This window comes from Engystomops pustulosus, chromosome 2, assembly GCF_040894005.1.
Source record: "Engystomops pustulosus chromosome 2, aEngPut4.maternal, whole genome shotgun sequence".
In the NCBI taxonomy this organism is placed as follows: Eukaryota; Metazoa; Chordata; class Amphibia; order Anura; family Leptodactylidae; genus Engystomops; species Engystomops pustulosus.
Genome location: NC_092412.1, coordinates 263614991 through 263635483, shown reverse-complemented (window position 1 = coordinate 263635483; position 20493 = coordinate 263614991). Strand labels below are relative to the sequence as shown.

At 49.9% G+C, this 20493-nt stretch overlaps 2 protein-coding genes across 2 annotated transcripts in view; one reads left to right on the top strand and one right to left on the bottom strand.

Annotated features, from left to right (window-relative positions):
- Positions 1 to 393: 393 nt before the first annotated feature.
- On the bottom strand, positions 394 to 18691 carry HGD (homogentisate 1,2-dioxygenase). Its single transcript, XM_072139037.1, has 14 exons — positions 18542 to 18691; positions 5229 to 5300; positions 4933 to 5021; positions 4644 to 4749; positions 4227 to 4277; positions 3818 to 3909; positions 3700 to 3734; positions 3514 to 3593; positions 2699 to 2798; positions 2494 to 2618; positions 1285 to 1389; positions 1081 to 1207; positions 829 to 1010; positions 394 to 602 (listed from the first exon to the last, which is right to left on the bottom strand). Exons 1-14 carry the CDS (start codon positions 18554 to 18556, stop codon positions 462 to 464), a joined length of 1320 nt encoding a protein of 439 aa, XP_071995138.1. The 5' UTR covers positions 18557 to 18691; the 3' UTR covers positions 394 to 461.
- GTF2E1 (general transcription factor IIE subunit 1) overlaps positions 487 to 20493 on the top strand; it is a 47398-nt gene continuing 27391 nt past the window's right edge. The window contains exon 1 of the mRNA XM_072139041.1: positions 487 to 621. The gene's annotated coding sequence lies outside the window, so the exon portion shown is untranslated. The remainder of the gene's footprint in view (positions 622 to 20493) is intronic.

Genomic DNA, 20493 nt, shown 5'->3' with positions numbered 1-20493 from the left:
ACCGGGCGCCTCCCTCCGGGCGCCTCTCTCTATGACCACCGGGCGCCTCTCTCTATGACCACCGGGCGCCTCTCTCTATGACCTCCGGGCGCCTCTCTCTATGACCACCGGGCTCCTTCCTTCGGCCTCCGTTTCCATGTGTATCTGGTGTTTTCTGCTGCATTGTGGGAGTTGTAGTTTTCATGTGAGATGTCGTCTTCCTCGGAGCAGTGCATTCTGGGTTCTATGGATGCAGCTCTGACTGTGACTGGAGTAATGTTGCTGCAGGATTGTGATTGGGTGAACTTGTTCTTGTAGAGGTCACATGATCCCAGTGTGTATAGGCCCCGCCTTCCCACAGGTGATTGACATTGATCCTGTCTTATCGGTCATGAACAGAAGACGGACAAGGAGTCTGATTGGTGACTTTTATTATTCTGTGCTGTGATAGTCTGCAGGCTGGAGCGACGCTCTCCACGGGATCACTTGTGCGTGCGCTGTGCGGGGGTGAAGTGGCTGCGCAGCGGCTCCCAGCACCGGTGATAATCCTTATCCAGGCGGCTGCAGGTCTCCAGGCCCCAGCGGGTCACCGCCATGCTGAGCGAAGACTCGAACATGAAGGCCTGGACGAGACAAGAACAGGTCAGGATACATTGTAACAAACCCTCAGCTGTGAGATGTCATCACTTCCAGTCTGTGACTGTGTCATGTGATGTCTCTGCTGCGTTACAACATCAGGTCAGGATACATTGTAACAAACCCTCAGCTGTGAGATGTCATCACTTCCAGTCTGTGACTAATGTGTCATGTGACGTGCTGCATTGCATTGTGGGAGATGCTGGCACCTACCATTGTTCCTTCAGCCACTCGCTCCGGCGCCAGGTCGGCGTTACTCGCCTTCTCGAAGCATTCGGCGTCGGGCCCGTGGGGGGTCATGGCGCTGTGCAGGCTGCCGCCCCCCGGCTGGAACCCCTCCTCCTTGGCCTCGTAGTGACCCTTGATGAGCCCCATGAACTCGCTCATGCAGTTCCCTGTAGAGAGGACACTCCGCATTACGTACATGGAGGGTCTGACCGTGCAGTCGCCTCGGGGGGCACTTACTGTGATAATAGGGGGGGCGGAAGGTCCGATCCGCCACCCCCCAGCGCGGAGGGAAGATGACAAAATCTGCAATGGCCACCCCCGGCCTGAGGGACTTAGCGGTCAGAACGGTGAAGATGGACGGGTCCTGGAGACAAAGGGACACGATAACATAATCTGTAACCGGCCGAGACCCCCCAAATACCAGGTCACCCCAAAACTCACCGCGTGGTCAAACGCCACACAGTTAATGACCATGAAGTTGTCCAGATTGTACTTGTAGGGGGCGTAGTTCCCGTGCCAGGCGACCACATTGTACGGGGAGAAGCTCTGGCGGACAAAGAGAAGATACAATGTCACCCCCCCCCCCCATGACATCGGTGCCACAGGGACCCCCAGCAATCTCTGATATCAGCAGCGGGTGATTGCTCTGACCCCATCCCTGCGAGGAGTCTCCTGGAGGGTCTGATCCCCCTCTAAGACTTGTGTTACATTGGGGGCCGCGCTCCTTCCCATCACAGCTTCAGATTCATAACAGATGATGAAGGATTAGACAATTATAAGGTCAGGGGTTTGTAATAAATAACTCATCAATATAAATTATATTTCTATATAAAACTATTATTAGTAATAAATTCTAATATAAACGACAAGAGGAAAAGAAGTTTTCCCGTCACTTCCTCCTATAATCCGGAGATTCCTGAATAATAATTGTGGATAGAAATAATCTCCAGAGCATCGAGTCCCTGCATAGCGCACCCATTACAGTGTCTCATAGGAAATCCCATGGCCAGGTATATAGGGCGGGTGCAGCACCCATGGCCAGGTATATAGGGCGGGTGCAGCACCCATGGCCAGGTATATAGGGCGGGTGCAGCACCCATGGCCAGGTATATAGGGCGGGTGCAGCACCCATGGCCAGGTATATAGGGCGGGTGCAGCACCCATGGCCAGGTATATATAGGGCGGGTGCTGCACCCATGGCCAGGTATATAGGGCGGGTGCAGCACCCATGGCCAGGTATATAGGGCGGGTGCAGCACCCATGGCCAGGTATATAGGGCGGGTGCAGCACCCATGGCCAGGTATATAGGGCGGGTGCAGCACCCATGGCCAGGTATATAGGGCGGGTGCAGCACCCATGGCCAGGTATATAGGGCGGGTGCAGCACCCATGGCCAGGTATATAGGGCGGGTGCAGCACCCATGGCCAGGTATATAGGGCGGGTGCTGCACCCATGGCCAGGTATATAGGGCGGGTGCAGCACCCATGGCCAGGTATATAGGGCGGGTGCTGCACTCAGGGCCAGGTATATAGGGCGGTGCCTGACTGCATGTATAAGGAGGGTAGAGGAGTCTATGGCGTCTCATTATCTATTCCTATACATTAGTTGGGGCTGTTGTTGCGCCCATCGCTGCACTTAGCGCGGCCGGACCTGCTCTGCGGAGAAGAGCTTCCCCTGGTACTTGCTGATGACGGTGTAGCCTCCGCTCACAGTCCTGTCCTCATACCAGGCCACAGGGGTCAGGAAGTCCCGGGGATTCGCCAGGCCGTTGGCTCCTGGAATAAAGTCCCACGGTTCAGATTATTCTGGGTAATATGTCTCCAGTCCAGATTATAAATGTGTCCCAGACTCTCACCTATTGGTCCCAGGTCGGGGAGCTCAAAGTGAACCCCAAATACTTCAAGGACGTAACCTCTGGAGTCCCCAAAGACCTCAACACTGAAGCGCATTCCTTGCTGCCGCACAGAGAGCATAGAAGAGTGAGAAGAGGTTATATGATATGGGACACCCCACCCCCCGTCACCTGAATCTCTCCCCCCCCCCCCCCCCCGTATGTCACCTGGATCTCCCCCCCCCGTATGTCACCTGGATCCCCCCCCCCCGTATGTCACCTGAATCTCCCCCCCCCCCGTATGTCACCTGAATCTCCCCCCCCCCATATGTCACCTGAATCTCCCCCCCCCCGTATGTCACCTGAATCTCCCCCCCCCCCCCCGTATGTCACCTGAATCTCCCCCCCCCCCCCGTATGTCACCTGAATCTCCCCCCCCCCCGTATGTCACCTGAATCTCCCCCCCCCCCCCCCCCCGTATGTCACCTGGATCTCCCCACCACCCCCGTATGTCACCTGGATCTCCCCACCACCCAACCCCCCCGTATGTCACCTGGATTTCCCCCCCCGTATGTCACCTGGATTCCCCCCCTCCCCCATCACCTGGATCCCCCCCATCACCTGGATCCCCCCCTCCCCCATCACCTGGATCCCCTCCCCCCCATCACCTGGATCCCCCCCCCCCATTACATGGATCCCCCCCCCCCCCCATTACCTGGATCCCCTCCTCCCCCCCCCCATTACCTGGATCCCCCCCCCCCATTACCTGGATCCCCTCCTCTCCCCCCCCCCCATTACCTGGATCCCCCCATCACCTGGATCCCCTCCCCCCCCATTACCTGGATCACACAGATCTCATTGGGTTCCACCAGGATCTTCCCAAATTCAGTCAGGATCAGGAGTTTTCCTTGCTGCGGGACTGTGGGATAAAAAAGTCAGGTGACTGCAGTTACCGACCCTGACACTAGAGGGCAGCTGAGAGATGGGGAGCAAAAAATGTGAAGATTCACAAATGAGGGTCTCACCGATGAGGAAATCCCCGTCCGAGTTGTACAGGCACCTGGAGGGGAGACAAAGTCGTCATCTCAGGGGAACCCCCATCACATTATACAGTTATAATAGTCGGGGGGGGGGGGGGCTGACCTGTCAATCATGGAGACCCTGCAGGTGTATATGTGGATGGCGATCCCATTGCGTGACTTGGCGTCTCCGGCTCCGCACAGCGTGTACAGACCCTGCAGACAGTCATCAGATGGACATTTACTGACCCCAAGTCTTATGGATCGTTAAAATTGGGGGACACATTGGGCGTCCATCGGGGGCCCCCCCAAGTATAAGCCGCCTGGCACCGCGACCCAGGATGGGCTCATCACAGAGGCTGCTAGGGGGTCCCCAAGAAAGACCCTTCCCCTCCCAGGGCATCTGCCAGCAAAGAACAATGGAGTCGCGCTGCCTTCAGGGGACTGGTTAAAGGGTCCCCCCAACCCTAACAATGCCCCCCATTAACATTACTACCCGGGGTCGCCCTTATTGATGCATTATAATGACTCACATCCACAAAGTCCTGCTTCTTCTCTCCGACCACAAACGGCTTCCACCTCAGCTGCAGATGAAACACAAGAGGTTAATAGCGCCCCCTAGCGAGGACAATGCAGGACGTGCCACTTCTCAGTATTTCTTTATAGCAGTTACTGATACAAAGCTCCAAACCCTCTGTCAGGACAAGATAATATTCTCACTATCTGCAGCTGCCACTAGGGGGAGCTCAGGAACAGCAGCACATCACATAGAGAGCTCCACCTAGTGGTGGCCGCAGGTGGGGAGAACATTATCATCAGGTCTGTGCTGGGGATTTGTCAGTGACTGATCTCATAGAACTTTCCTGGACCAGTTCTGCTCAGCCGACCCAGTAAAGATTAGGGTATAATGTCCAGACTCTGCCCTGCACCTGCCTCTGGGGGGCGCTCACCTGGTTGGGGTCCGGCTCCACCTCGTCCCAGTTATGTGTCAGGTGTTTTTGCTCATAGGCCTCGAAGGGTTTGTGGCAGACGGAGGGCAGAATCCTGTACAGCCAGCTGGGGGCGACAAATACCAGAGATTATCACTCCCATCATCCCTGAATGGTTAATATAGGACCAGAGGCAAAGCTGGATGATCCTGGTTGTTACCCAACTTTCCCGCAGTATAGCCGTGCAGTGACTGTATAGAGGATGTAATGACATGGTGGTGGCCTCCAGGGGGCGCTGCTGACCTCTTACCTCCTCTTGTTGGAGCTTCGGGGGCAGGTGAAGGCAGAACCAGAGAGCTGCTCAGCGTACAGACCGTACGGACACACCTGGGGGGAGTTCTGCAGAACAACAACTCTGTCACACAAGATTCCTGGACCTCTGCTGGCTGTCAGTGAATGCAGAGCCCTTCACATCAATAAGAATGTTTCTAATCACTGACAGCAAGCAGAGGTATAGGGAATGGAATTACTTATTATATAATCATTACATTTAATCAACTTGCAAAATTAGCAATAAATTATATTATTCCACCTGATGACACAGACCTGACCCTCGGGTAACGACCCCGGACACCGGGGATCCTCGGAGGAGAATTCATTCCCAAATCCAGGAAGATACTAAAATCAGAATGAAAGACGTCAGGGGATAAAACATCATGCAAGCATACATAGCCACCACTAGGGGGAGATCACTACATACAGATTATACACCACCACTAGGAGGAGATCACTACATACACATTATACACCACCACTAGGAGGAGATAACTACATACAGATTATACACCACCACTAGGGGGAGCTCACTACATACACATTATACACCACCACTAGGGGGAGATCACTACATACAGATTATACACCACCACTAGGAGGAGATCACTACATACAGATTATACACCACCACTAGGGGGAGATCACTACATACAGATTATACACCACCACTAGGGGGAGATCACTACATACAGATTATACACCACCACTAGGGGGAGATCACTACATACACATTATACACCACCACTAGGGGGAGATCACTACATACAGATTATACACCACCACTAGGGGGAGATCACTACATACACATTATACACCACCACTAGGAGGAGATCACTACATACACATTATACACCACCACTAGGGGGAGATCACTACATACACATTATACACCACCACTAGAGGGAGATCACTACATACACATTATACACCACCACTAGGAGGAGATCACTACATACACATTATACACCACCACTAGGGGGAGATCACTACATACACATTATACACCACCACTAGGGGGAGATCACTACATACACATTATACATCACCACTAGGAGGAGATCACTACATACACATTATACACCACCACTAGGGGGAGATCACTACATACACATTATACACCACCACTAGGAGGAGATCACTACATACACATTATACACCACCACTAGGAGGAGATCACTACATACAGATTATACACCACCACTAGGAGGAGATCACTACATACACATCATACACCACCACTAGGGGGAGATCACTACATACACATTATACACCACCACTAGGAGGAGATCACTACATACACATTATACACCACCACTAGGAGGAGATCACTACATACACATTATACACCACCACTAGGGGGAGATCACTACATACACATTATACACCACCACTAGGGGGAGATCACTACATACACATTATACACCACCACTAGGGGGAGATCACTACATACACATTATACACCACCACTAGGGGGAGATCACTACATACAGATTATACACCACCACTAGGAGGAGATCACTACATACAGATTATACACCACCACTAGGGGGAGATCACTACATACAGATTATACACCACCACTAGGGGGAGATAACTACATACACATTATACACCACCACTAGGGGGAGATCACTACATACAGATTATACACCACCACTAGGGGGAGATCACTACATACAGATTATACACCACCACTAGGAGGAGATCACTACATACACATTATACACCACCACTAGGGGGAGATCACTACATACACATTATACACCACCACTAGGGGGAGATCACCACATACACATTATACACCACCACTAGGGGGAGATCACCACATACACATTATACACCACCACTAGGGGGAGATCACTACATACACATTATACACCACCACTAGGGGGAGATCACTACATACCCATTATACACCACCACTAGGGGGAGATCACTACATACACATTATACACCACCACTAGGGGGAGATCACTACATACACATTATACACCACCACTAGGGGGAGATCACTACATACACATTATACACCACCACTAGGGGGAGCTCACTACATACACATTATACACCACCACTAGGAGGAGATCACTACATACAGATTATACACCACCACTAGGGGGAGATCACCACATACACATTATACACCACCACTAGGGGGAGATCACTACATACACATTATACACCACCACTAGGGGGAGATCACTACATACACATTATACACCACCACTAGGGGGAGATCACTACATACAGATTATACACCACCACTAGGGGGAGATCACTACATACAGATTATACACCACCACTAGGAGGAGATCACTACATACACATTATACACCACCACTAGGAGGAGATCACTACATACAGATTATACACCACCACTAGGGGGAGATCACTACATACACATTATACACCACCACTAGGAGGAGATCACTACATACAGATTATACACCACCACTAGGGGGAGATCACCACATACACATTATACACCACCACTAGGGGGAGATCACTACATACACATTATACACCACCACTAGGGGGAGATCACTACATACACATTATACACCACCACTAGGAGGAGATCACTACATACACATTATACATCACCACTAGGGGGAGATCACTACATACAGATTATACACCACCACTAGGGGGAGCTCACTACATACAGATTATACACCACCACTAGGAGGAGATCACTACATACACATTATACACCACCACTAGGGGGAGATCACTACATACACATTATACACCACCACTAGGAGGAGCTCACTACATACAGATTATACACCACCACTAGGGGGAGATCACCACATACACATTATACACCACCACTAGGGGGAGATCACTACATACACATTATACACCACCACTAGGGGGAGATCACTACATACAGATTATACACCACCACTAGGGGGAGCTCACTACATACAGATTATACACCACCACTAGGGGGAGATCACTACATACAGATTATACACCACCACTAGGGGGAGATCACTACATACACATTATACACCACCACTAGGGGGAGATCACTACATACATATTATACACCACCACTAGGGGGAGATCACTACGTACAGATTATACACCACCACTAGGGGGAGCTCACTACGTACAGATTATACACCACCACTAGGGGGAGATCACTACATACACATTATACACCACCACTAGGAGGAGATCACTACATACAGATTATACACCACCACTAGGGGGAGATCACCACATACACATTATACACCACCACTAGGGGGAGATCACTACATACACATTATACACCACCACTAGGGGGAGATCACTACATACACATTATACACCACCACTAGGAGGAGATCACTACATACACATTATACATCACCACTAGGGGGAGATCACTACATACAGATTATACACCACCACTAGGAGGAGATCACTACATACACATTATACACCACCACTAGGGGGAGATCACTACATACACATTATACACCACCACTAGGAGGAGCTCACTACATACAGATTATACACCACCACTAGGGGGAGATCACTACATACAGATTATACACCACCACTAGGGGGAGCTCACTACATACAGATTATACACCACCACTAGGGGGAGCTCACTACATACAGATTATACACCACCACTAGGGGGAGATCACTACATACACATTATACACCACCACTAGGGGGAGATCACTACATACATATTATACACCACCACTAGGGGGAGATCACTACATACACATTATACACCACCACTAGGAGGAGATCACTACATACACATTATACACCACCACTAGGAGGAGATCACTACATACACATTATACACCACCACTAGGGGGAGATCACTACATACACATTATACACCACCACTAGGGGGAGATCACTACATACAGATTATACACCACCACTAGGGGGAGATCACTACATACACATTATACACCACCACTAGGGGGAGATCACTACATACACATTATACACCACCACTAGGGGGAGATCACTACATACACATTATACACCACCACTAGGGGGAGATCACTACATACAGATTATACACCACCACTAGGGGGAGATCACTACATACACATTATACACCACCACTAGGAGGAGATCACTACATACACATTATACACCACCACTAGGGGGAGATCACTACATACACATTATACACCACCACTAGGGGGAGATCACTACATACAGATTATACACTACCACTAGGGGGAGATCACTACATACACATTATACACCACCACTAGGAGGAGATCACTACATACAGATTATACACCACCACTAGGGGGAGATCACTACATACACATTATACACCACCACTAGGGGGAGATCACTACATACACATTATACACCACCACTAGGAGGAGATCACTACATACAGATTATACACCACCACTAGGGGGAGCTCACTACATACAGATTATACACCACCACTAGGAGGAGATCACTACATACACATTATACATCACCACTAGGAGGAGATCACTACATACAGATTATACACCACCACTAGGGGGAGATCACTACATACAGATTATACACCACCACTAGGGGGGAGATCACTACATACACATTATACACCACCACTAGGGGGGAGATCACTACATACAGATTATACACCACCACTAGGGGGAGATCACTACATACAGATTATACACCACCACTAGGAGGAGATCACTACATACACATTATACAACACCACTAGGAGGAGATCACTACATACAGATTATACACCACCACTAGGAGGAGATCACTACATACAGATTACACACCACCACTAGGGGGAGATCACTACATACAGATTATACATCACCACTAGGGGGAGATCACTACATACACATTATACACCACCACTAGGGGGAGATCACTACATACACATTATACACCACCACTAGGGGGAGATCACTACATACACATTATACACCACCACTAGGAGGAGATCACTACCTACAGATTATACACCACCACTAGGAGGAGATCACTACATACACATTATACACCACCACTAGGGGGAGATCACTACATACACATTATACACCACCACTAGGAGGAGATCACTACATACAGATTATACACCACCACTAGGAGGAGATCACTACATACAGATTACACACCACCACTAGGGGGAGATCACTACATACAGATTATACACCACCACTAGGGGGAGATCACTACATACACATTATACACCACCACTAGGAGGAGATCACTACATACACATTATACACCACCACTAGGGGGAGATCACTACATACACATTATACACCACCACTAGGGGGAGATCACTACATACACATTATACACCACCACTAGGAGGAGATCACTACATACACATTATACACCACCACTAGGGGGAGATCACTACATACATATTATACACCACCACTAGGAGGAGATCACTACATACAGATTATACATCACCACTAGGGGGAGATCACTACATACACATTATACACCACCACTAGGGGGAGATCACTACATACACATTATACACTACCACTAGGGGGAGATCACTACATACACATTATACACCACCACTAGGAGGAGATCACTACATACACATTATACACCACCACTAGGAGGAGATCACTACATACAGATTATACACCACCACTAGGAGGAGATCACTACATATACATTATACACCACCACTAGGGGGAGATCACTACATACATAGTATACACCACCACTAGGGGGAGATCACTACATACACATTATACACCACCACTAGGAGGAGATCACTACATACACATTATACACCACCACTAGGGGGAGATCACTACATACAGATTATACACCACCACTAGGGGGAGATCACTACATACAGATTATACACCACCACTAGGAGGAGATCACTACATACAGATTATACACCACCACTAGGAGGAGATCACTATATACAGATTATACACCACCACTAGGGGGAGATCACTACATACAGATTATACACCACCACTAGGAGGAGATCACTACATACACATTATACACCACCACTAGGGGGAGATCACTACATACACATTATACACCACCACTAGGGGGAGATCACTACATACACATTATACACCACCACTAGGAGGAGATCACTACATACACATTATACACCCCCACTAGGAGGAGATCACTACATACACATTATACACCCCCACTAGGAGGAGATATGTGGTTGTAGATTTCTCTGGGGAGTAGGGGGACGGTAGGAGGTAAGTAGTTGTATTCTCTGGATGGGGTCGTCCATCCTGTGGCTATACATTGTCACCACTGCTGTGCTCTGTGCACTCAGGAGCATGTGCCAGATAAAGCTGCTGAGTCACAATGTGTCAGGACTCGCAGCACATGGGAAAAATTACTGAAGATCTGGAGAGAGGAGGAGAGTAAAGACCCCGGATAAATACAAGGAGGAGGAGGGAAGTGCAGCATTTATACAGATACAAGAGGAGGTCCTCTGCTCAGGAGCCGCGTGACAGCCAAATGGCTGATAACAGAGAGTAATAGCTTGTATCTCCTGGTGTCTGGCTGCTGGCGGTGACCTTTGGTTGGGTCCTCTCCTCCCTGCAGGTCCTTCCTGTCCCCCTCCCTCTCGCTAGAACACCCGGTGGGATGATTGATGGATAAAGGGCGGAGCCTGCGGGGGGCGCTCTCTCTCCTGCTGTCGAGTCTCTAATTAAACCTGTTTATGTTTACAGAAGATGATTCAGGATTAACCCCCGACAGGACGTCAGGGAACGAGGGGACCACGGCACAGCACCGGAGCACCCACTACACCCTGCCACAGCCCCCAGACCATGGCACTGCACCGGAGCACCCACTACACCCTGCCACAGAGATCACAAGACGATGTCACAGCCCCCAGACCATGGCACAGCACAGGAGCACCAACTACACCCTGCCACACAGGTCAGAAGATGATGTCACAGCCCCCAGACCATGGCACAGCACTGGAGCACCCACTACACCCTGCCACAGATGTCAGAAGATGATGTCACAGCCCCCAGACCATGGCACAGCACTGGAGCACCCACTACACCCTGCCACAGATGTCAGAAGATGATGTCACAGCCCCCAGACCACGGCACAGCACAGGAGCACGCACTACAACCTGTCACAGCCCCCAGACCACGGCACAGCACCGGAGCACCCACTACACCCTGCCACAGCCCCCAGACCACGGCACAGCACTGGAGCACCCACTACACCCTGCCACAGGAGGTCAGAAGATGATGTCACAGCCCCCAGACCACGGCACAGCACCGGAGCACCCACTACACCCTGCCACAGCCCCCAGACCACGGCACAGCACTGGAGCACCCACTACACCCTGCCACAGCCCCCAGACCACGGCACAGCACTGGAGCACCCACTACACCCTGCCACAGGAGGTCAGAAGATGATGTCACAGCCCCCAGACCACGGCACAGCACTGGAGCACCCACTACACCTTGCCACAGAGATCAGAAGATGATGTCACAGCCCCCAGACCACGGCACAGCATCAGAGCACCCACTACACCCTGCCACAGAGGTCAGAAGAAGGTGTCACAGCCCCCGGCACAGCATCGGAGCACCCACTACACCTTGCCACGAATGTCAGAAGATGATGTCACAGCCCCCAGACCACGGCACAGCATCAGGGCACCCAATACACCCTGCCACGAATGTCAGAAGATAATGTCACAGCCCCCAGACCACAGCACAGCATCAGAGCACCCAATACACCCTGCCACGAATGTCAGTAGATGATGTCACAGACCCCAGACCACGGCACTGCACCGGAGCACCCACTACACCCTGCCACAGAGGTCAGGAGACGATGTCACAGCTCCCAGACCACGGCACAGCACTGGAGCACCCACTACACCCTGCCACAGAGGTCAGAAGATGATGTCACAGCCCCCAGACCACAGCACAGCATCAGAGCACCCACTACACCCTGCCACAGAGGTCAGAAGATGATGTCACAGCCCCCAGACCACGGCACAGCACTGAAGCACCCACTACACCCTGCCACAGAGGTCAGAAAATGACGTCACAGACCCCAGGCCACGGCACAGCATCAGAGCACCCACTACACCCTGCCACAGAGGTCAGAAGATTATGTCACTGCCCTCAGACCACGGCACAGCACCGGAGCACTGGACAGTACCGTAGAGGTTGCCCTATTATTGGTTGCTTTAGGCATTAGAGATATAATTTTCTTAAAATCATTTAGGTTGTGATCAGCCCAGGAACTACGACCTATGAACTGATCCCGGGTCACAGAGAACGGAGCCAGAACCAGCTCTTCCGGGTGTAGAGTCTGGCAGAGGGAATGGGGCATGGAGGAGACCATTCCCTTTCTGTATCAATTCCTCATGGTTTTCTAGATCTCTGCTTGCTGTCATCATTCTATAGGAAGCTTCATTATTTTCTTCCAGTGGAAAAATAAAAGAACAATCCCAGGTCATGTGATGTCACACAGGTGCACCGCTCGTTATATCCCTGGTCATGTGATGTCACACAGGTGCACAGCTCATTATATCCCTGGTCATGTGATGTCACACAGGTGCATGGCTTGTTATATCCCTGGTCATGTGATGTCACACAGGTGCATGGCAGGTTATATCCCTGGTCATGTGATGTCACACAGGTGCACGGCTCGTTATATCCCTGGTCATGTGATGTCACACAGGTGCACGGCTCGTTATATCCCTGGTCATGTGATGTCACACAGGTGCACAGCTCATTATATCCCTGGTCATGTGATGTCACACAGGTGCATGGCTTGTTATATCCCTGGTCATGTGATGTCACACAGGTGCATGGCAGGTTATATCCCTGGTCATGTGATGTCACACAGGTGCACGGCTCGTTATATCCCTGGTCATGTGATGTCACACAGGTGCACGGCTCGTTATATCCCTGGTCATGTGATGTCACACAGGTGCACGGCTCGTTATATCCCTGGTCATGTGATGTCACACAGGTGCTCGGCTCGTTATATCCCTGGTCATGTGATGTCACACAGGTGCACGGCTCGTTATATCCCTGGTCATGTGATGTCACACAGGTGCACGGCTCGTTATATCCCTGGTCATGCGATGTCACACAGGTGCTCGGCTCGTTATATCCCTGGTCATGTGATGTCACACAGGTGCACGGCTCGTTATATCCCTGGTCATGTGATGTCACACAGGTGCACGGCTCGTTATATCCCTGGTCATGTGATGTCACACAGGTGCACGGCTCTTTATATCCCTGGTCATGTGATGTCACACAGGTGCACGGCTTGTTATATCCCTGGTCATGTGATGTCACACAGGTAAATGGCTGCAGAGAGCACAGAGCACAGCAGTGTGAGGTCTGATTACACATCTCTCCAGGGACAATACATAACACTGGCTGCAGAGAGCACAGAGCACAGCAGTGTGAGGTCTGATTACACATCTCTCCAGGGACAATACATAACACTGGCTGCAGAGAGCACAGAGCACAGCAGTGTGAGGTCTGATTATACATCTCTCCAGGACAATACATAGCACTGGCTGCAGAGAGCACAGAGCACAGCAGTGTGAGGTCTGATTACACATCTCTCCAGGGACAATACATAACACTGGCTGCAGAGAGCACAGAGCACAGCAGTGTGAGGTCTGATTACACCTCCCTCCAGGGACAATACATAACACTGGCTGCAGAGAGCACAGAGCACAGCAGTGTGAGGTCTGATTACACATCTCTCCAGGGACAATACATAACACTGGCTGCAGAGAGCACAGAGCACAGCAGTGTGAGGTCTGATTACACATCTCTCCAGGGACAATACATAATACTGGCTGCAGAGAGCACAGAGCACAGCAGTGTGAGGTCTGATTACACATCTCTCCAGGGACAATACATAACACTGGCTGCAGAGAGCACAGAGCACAGCAGTGTGAGGTCTGATTACACATCTCTCCAGGGACAATACATAACACTGGCTGCAGAGAGCACAGAGCACAGCAGTGTGAGGTCTGATTACACATCTCTCCAGGGACAATACATAACACTGGCTGCAGAGAGCACAGAGCACAGCAGTGTGAGGTCTGATTACACATCTCTCCAGGGACAATACATAACACTGGCTGCAGAGAGCACAGAGCACAGCAGTGTGAGGTCTGATTACACATCTCTCCAGGGACAGTACATAACACTGGCTGCAGAGAGCACAGAGCACAGCAGTGTGAGGTCTGATTACACATCTCTCCAAGGACAATACATAACACTGGCTGCAGAGAGCACAGCAGTGTGAGGTCTGATTACACATCTCTCCAAGGACAATACATAACACTGGCTGCAGAGAGCACAGAGCACAGCAGTGTGAGGTCTGATTACACATCTCTCCAAGGACAATACATAACACTGGCTGCAGAGAGCACAGAGCACAGCAGTGTGAGGTCTGATTACACATCTCTCCAGGGACAGTATATAACACTGGCTGCAGAGAGCACAGAGCACAGCAGTGTGAGGTCTGATTACACATCTCTCCAGGGACAATACATAACACTGGCTGCAGAGAGCTCAGAGCACAGCAGTGTGAGGTCTGATTACACATCTCTCCAGGGATAATACCTAACACTGGCTGCAGAGAGCACAGAGCACAGCAGTGTGAGGTCTGATTACACATCTCTCCAAGGACAATACATAACACTGGCTGCAGAGAGCACAGAGCACAGCAGTGTGAGGTCTGATTACACATCTCTCCAGGGACAGTACATAACACTGGCTGCAGAGAGCACAGAGCACAGCAGTGTGAGGTCTGATTACACATCTCTCCAGGGACAATACATAACACTGTCTGCAGAGAGCACAGAGCACAGCAGTGTGAGGTATGATTACGCATCTCTCCAGGGACAATACATAACACTGGCTGCAGAGAGCACAGAGCACAGCAGTGTGAGGTCTGATTACACATCTCTCCAGGGACAATACATAACACTGGCTGCAGAGAGCACAGAGCACAGCAGTGTAAGGTCTGATTACACATCTCTCCAGGGATAATACATAACACTGGCTGCAGAGAGCACAGAGCACAGCAGTGTGAGGTCTGATTACACATCTCTCCAGGGACAATACATAACACTGGCTGCAGAGAGCACAGAGCACAGCAGTGTGAGGTCTGATTACACATCTCTCCAGGGACAATACATAACACTGGCTGCAGAGAGCACAGAGCACAGCAGTGTGAGGTCTGATTACACATCTCTCCAGGGTCAATACATAACACTGGCTGCAGAGAGTACAGAGCACAGCAGTGTGAGGTCTGATTACACATCTCTCCAGGGACAATACATAACACTGGCTGCAGAGAGCACAGAGCACAGCAGTGTGAGGTCTGATTACACATCTCTCCAGGGATAATACATAACACTGGCTGCAGAGAGCACAGAGCACAGCAGTGTGAGGTCTGATAACACATCTCTCCAGGGTCAATACATAACACTGGCTGCAGAGAGCACAGAGCACAGCAGTGTGAGGTCTGATTACACATCTCTCCAGGGACAATACATAACACTGGCTGCAGAGAGCACAGAGCACAGCAGTGTGGGGTCTGATTACACATCTCTCCAGGGATAATACATAACACTGGCTGCAGAGAGCACAGAGCACAGCAGTGTGAGGTCTGATTACACATCTCTCCAGGGACAATACATAACACTGGCTGCAGAGAGCACAGAGCACAGCAGTGTGGGGTCTGATTACACATCTCTCCAGGGATAATACATAACACTGGCTGCAGAGAGCACAGAGCACCGCAGTGTGAGGTCTGATTACACATCTCTCCAGGGACAATACATAACACTGGCTGCAGAGAGCACAGAGCACAGCAGTGTGAGGTCTGATTACACATCTCTCCAGGGGCATTACATAACACTGGCTGCAGAGAGCACAGAGCACAGCAGTGTGAGGTCTGATTACACATCTCTCCAGGGACAATACATAACACTGGCTGCAGGGAGCACAGAGCACAGCAGTGTGAGGTCTGATTACACATCTCTCCAGGGACAATACATAACACTGGCTGCAGAGAGCACAGAGCACAGCAGTGTGAGGTCTGATTACACATCTCTCCAGGGACAATACATAACACTGGCTGCAGAGAGCTCAGAGCACAGCAGTGTGAGGTCTGATTACACATCTCTCCAGGGACAATACATAACACTGGCTGCAGAGAGCACAGAGCACAGCAGTGTGAGGTCTGATTACACATCTCTCCAGGGACAATACATAACACTGGCTGCAGAGAGCACAGAGCACAGCAGTGTGAGGTCTGATTACACATCTCTCCAGGGGCATTACATAACACTGGCTGCAATATGTGGGGTCACACCCGGTGACACTTCTTTACCTGACACTTATCTGTATTATTATTTATATAGAAACCATCCATCCCATGATGCTCTACAAGCAGTAAGGGGTTCACATACTTATATTTGGGTAATAATAAATCTTTATATATTTGGCGCCACCTTGTAGCAGGATGTCACACACAGTTATATCACGTTGTATTATGGGATAGCTGGGGGAGGTTTATCACTTTTACCCCCCTGTGGGGCAGTTTAGGCTAGGATGGGGTTAATAAGTGACAGCGGCAGGAATGTGACTTTGATGTTCGGAGGGTGAACGCTTCCATGTGGATGAACATCTGGGCAGATGTGGGAGCGCCGGCTGTGATTGGCTGAGAGGGGAACAGCCCACCCATCCGCCCTCCACCGCCCCCATCACCCACAGACACTGCACATCAGGAGGCATCAAAGGTCACAGATAGCGAGAGGCCGCAGAGCAGGACTACAACTCCCAGCATCTCCAGACTACAGTACAAGAAAGGCTGTTACACCCCTCACATGTCGCCTGAGCTCACGGGGGGCCGCATTGTATGAATTGTAATCCGTCAGGACAACATATCCCCTCACCTGACAGCAAGCAGAGATACTGAAAATGGTCACAGACATTACGAGGGAACGAGATATGGTGTCATAAAGTGCTGCAACTTTCTACATGAACAGACTTTCTGAAGACCTCTGCTTGCTGTCAGTGAATGGTTAATTATGTCTAGTCCAGTACAAGTGGAGACAAGTTGTATCCAGTCTCTAGACAAGGTTGAGCTGATACATTGTAGCGAAACCTGTACATACCTCTGCTGTAGCTGGGGATTTGCTACAATTTCATCCAGTCCAGACAATGCTCTGTGAGTGCTCAGCATTGACTACAGCCTGATACATTGTAGCAAACCTGTACGGAGCTTGTCCTGCTCTCAGCAGAGAAAGTTATACTCCAGACTGATACATTGTAGCAAACCAGCAGAGAGCATCATACATCAGCTGCTGATGGATTGTCCACATTGGATACAACAGAAGCAAACCCTCAGCTGAACACAGGAAAAGCTTTCTACAAGATTACACTCACTGGATGCCAACAGGTTTCCTTCTTATTCCCTGACAGCAAGCAGAGGTCTTGATGATGAAGAATAGACACAGAACTGGAGCCCCTTGGTTCTGGGTATTGTGGCACCACAAGTAGCAGCAAGTCTCATGTAGCAGGAGGATGTGAATACGCCCCCTCCCCCGCAGGACCTACCTTGAGCTCTGCCATGTTGGGTCCCTGCTGCTCTCTGCGTCCTAGATCTGCGCTCTGCGAGGATTTAACCAGTCGCTCAATGTGGAGTTGATTAGACACAGGCCCCTTACACAACTCTGCAGAGCGAGGGGGGCGGGGGAGGGTGCCTCTGTGTGCACGGGTCACTGACACAACTCACCACAGGTGTCCGATCCTACACTGCACAGACCACAGCAAGCAGAGGAGAACCAAATCCACTGCTAATACATCTGACCTGCCTGTAGCCACCACTAGGGGGAGCTCACTGCATACACATTATACACCACCACTAGGGGGAGATCACTACATACACATTATACACCACCACTAGGAGGAGATCACTACATACACATTATACACCACCACTAGGAGGAGATCACTACATACACATTATACACCACCACTAGGAGGAGATCACTACATACACATTATACACCACCACTAGGGGGAGCTCACTACATACACATTATACACCACCACTAGGGGGAGATCACTACATACACATTATACACCACCACTAGGAGGAGATCACTACATACACATTATACACCACCACTAGGAGGAGATCACTACATACACATTATACACCACCACTAGGAGGAGATCACTACATACAGATTATACACCACCACTAGGGGAGATCACTACATACAGATTATACACCACCACTAGGGGAGATCACTACATACAGATTATACACCACCACTAGGAGGAGATCACTACATACAGATTATACACCACCACTAGGGGGAGATCACTACATACACATTATACACCACCACTAGGGGGAGATCACTACATACAGATTATACACCACCACTAGGGGGAGATCACTACATACACATTATACACCACCACTAGGGGGAGATCACTACATACAGATTATACACCACCACTAGGAGGAGATCACTACATACACATTATACACCACCACTAGGGGGAGATCACTACATACACATTATACACCACCACTAGGAGGAGATCACTACATACAGATTATATACCATCACTAGGGGGAGATCACTACATACAGATTATACACCACCACTAGGGGGAGATCACTACATACAGATTATACACCACCACTAGGGGGAGCTCACTACATACAGATTATATACCATCACTAGGGGGAGATCACTACATACAGATTATACACCACCACTAGGGGGAGATCACTACATACAGATTATGCACCACCACTAGAGGGAGATCACTACATACACATTATACACCACCACTAGGAGGAGATCACTACATACACATTATACACCACCACTAGGGGGAGATCACTACATACAGATTATACACCACCACTAGGAGGAGATCACTACATACAGATTATACACCACCACTAGGGGGAGATCACTACATACAGATTATACACCACCACTAGGAGGAGATCACTACATACAGATTATACACCACCACTAGGGGGAGATCACTACATACACATTATACACCACCACTAGGAGGAGATCACTACATACACATTATACACCACCACTAGGGGGAGATCACTACATACACATTATACACCACCACTAGGAGGAGATCACTACATACACATTATACACCACCACTAGGGGGAGATCACTACATAGAGATTATACACCACCACTAGGGGGAGATCACTACATACACATTATACACCACCACTAGGAGGAGATCACTACATACACATTATACACCACCACTAGGGGGAGATCACTACATACAGATTATACACCACCACTAGGAGGAGCTCACTACATACACATTATACACCACCACTAGGGGGAGATCACTACATACACATTATACACCACCACTAGGAGGAGATCACTACATACACATTATACACCACCACTAGGGGGAGATCACTACATACACATTATACACCACCACTAGGAGGAGATCACTACATACACATTATACACCACCACTAGGGGGAGATC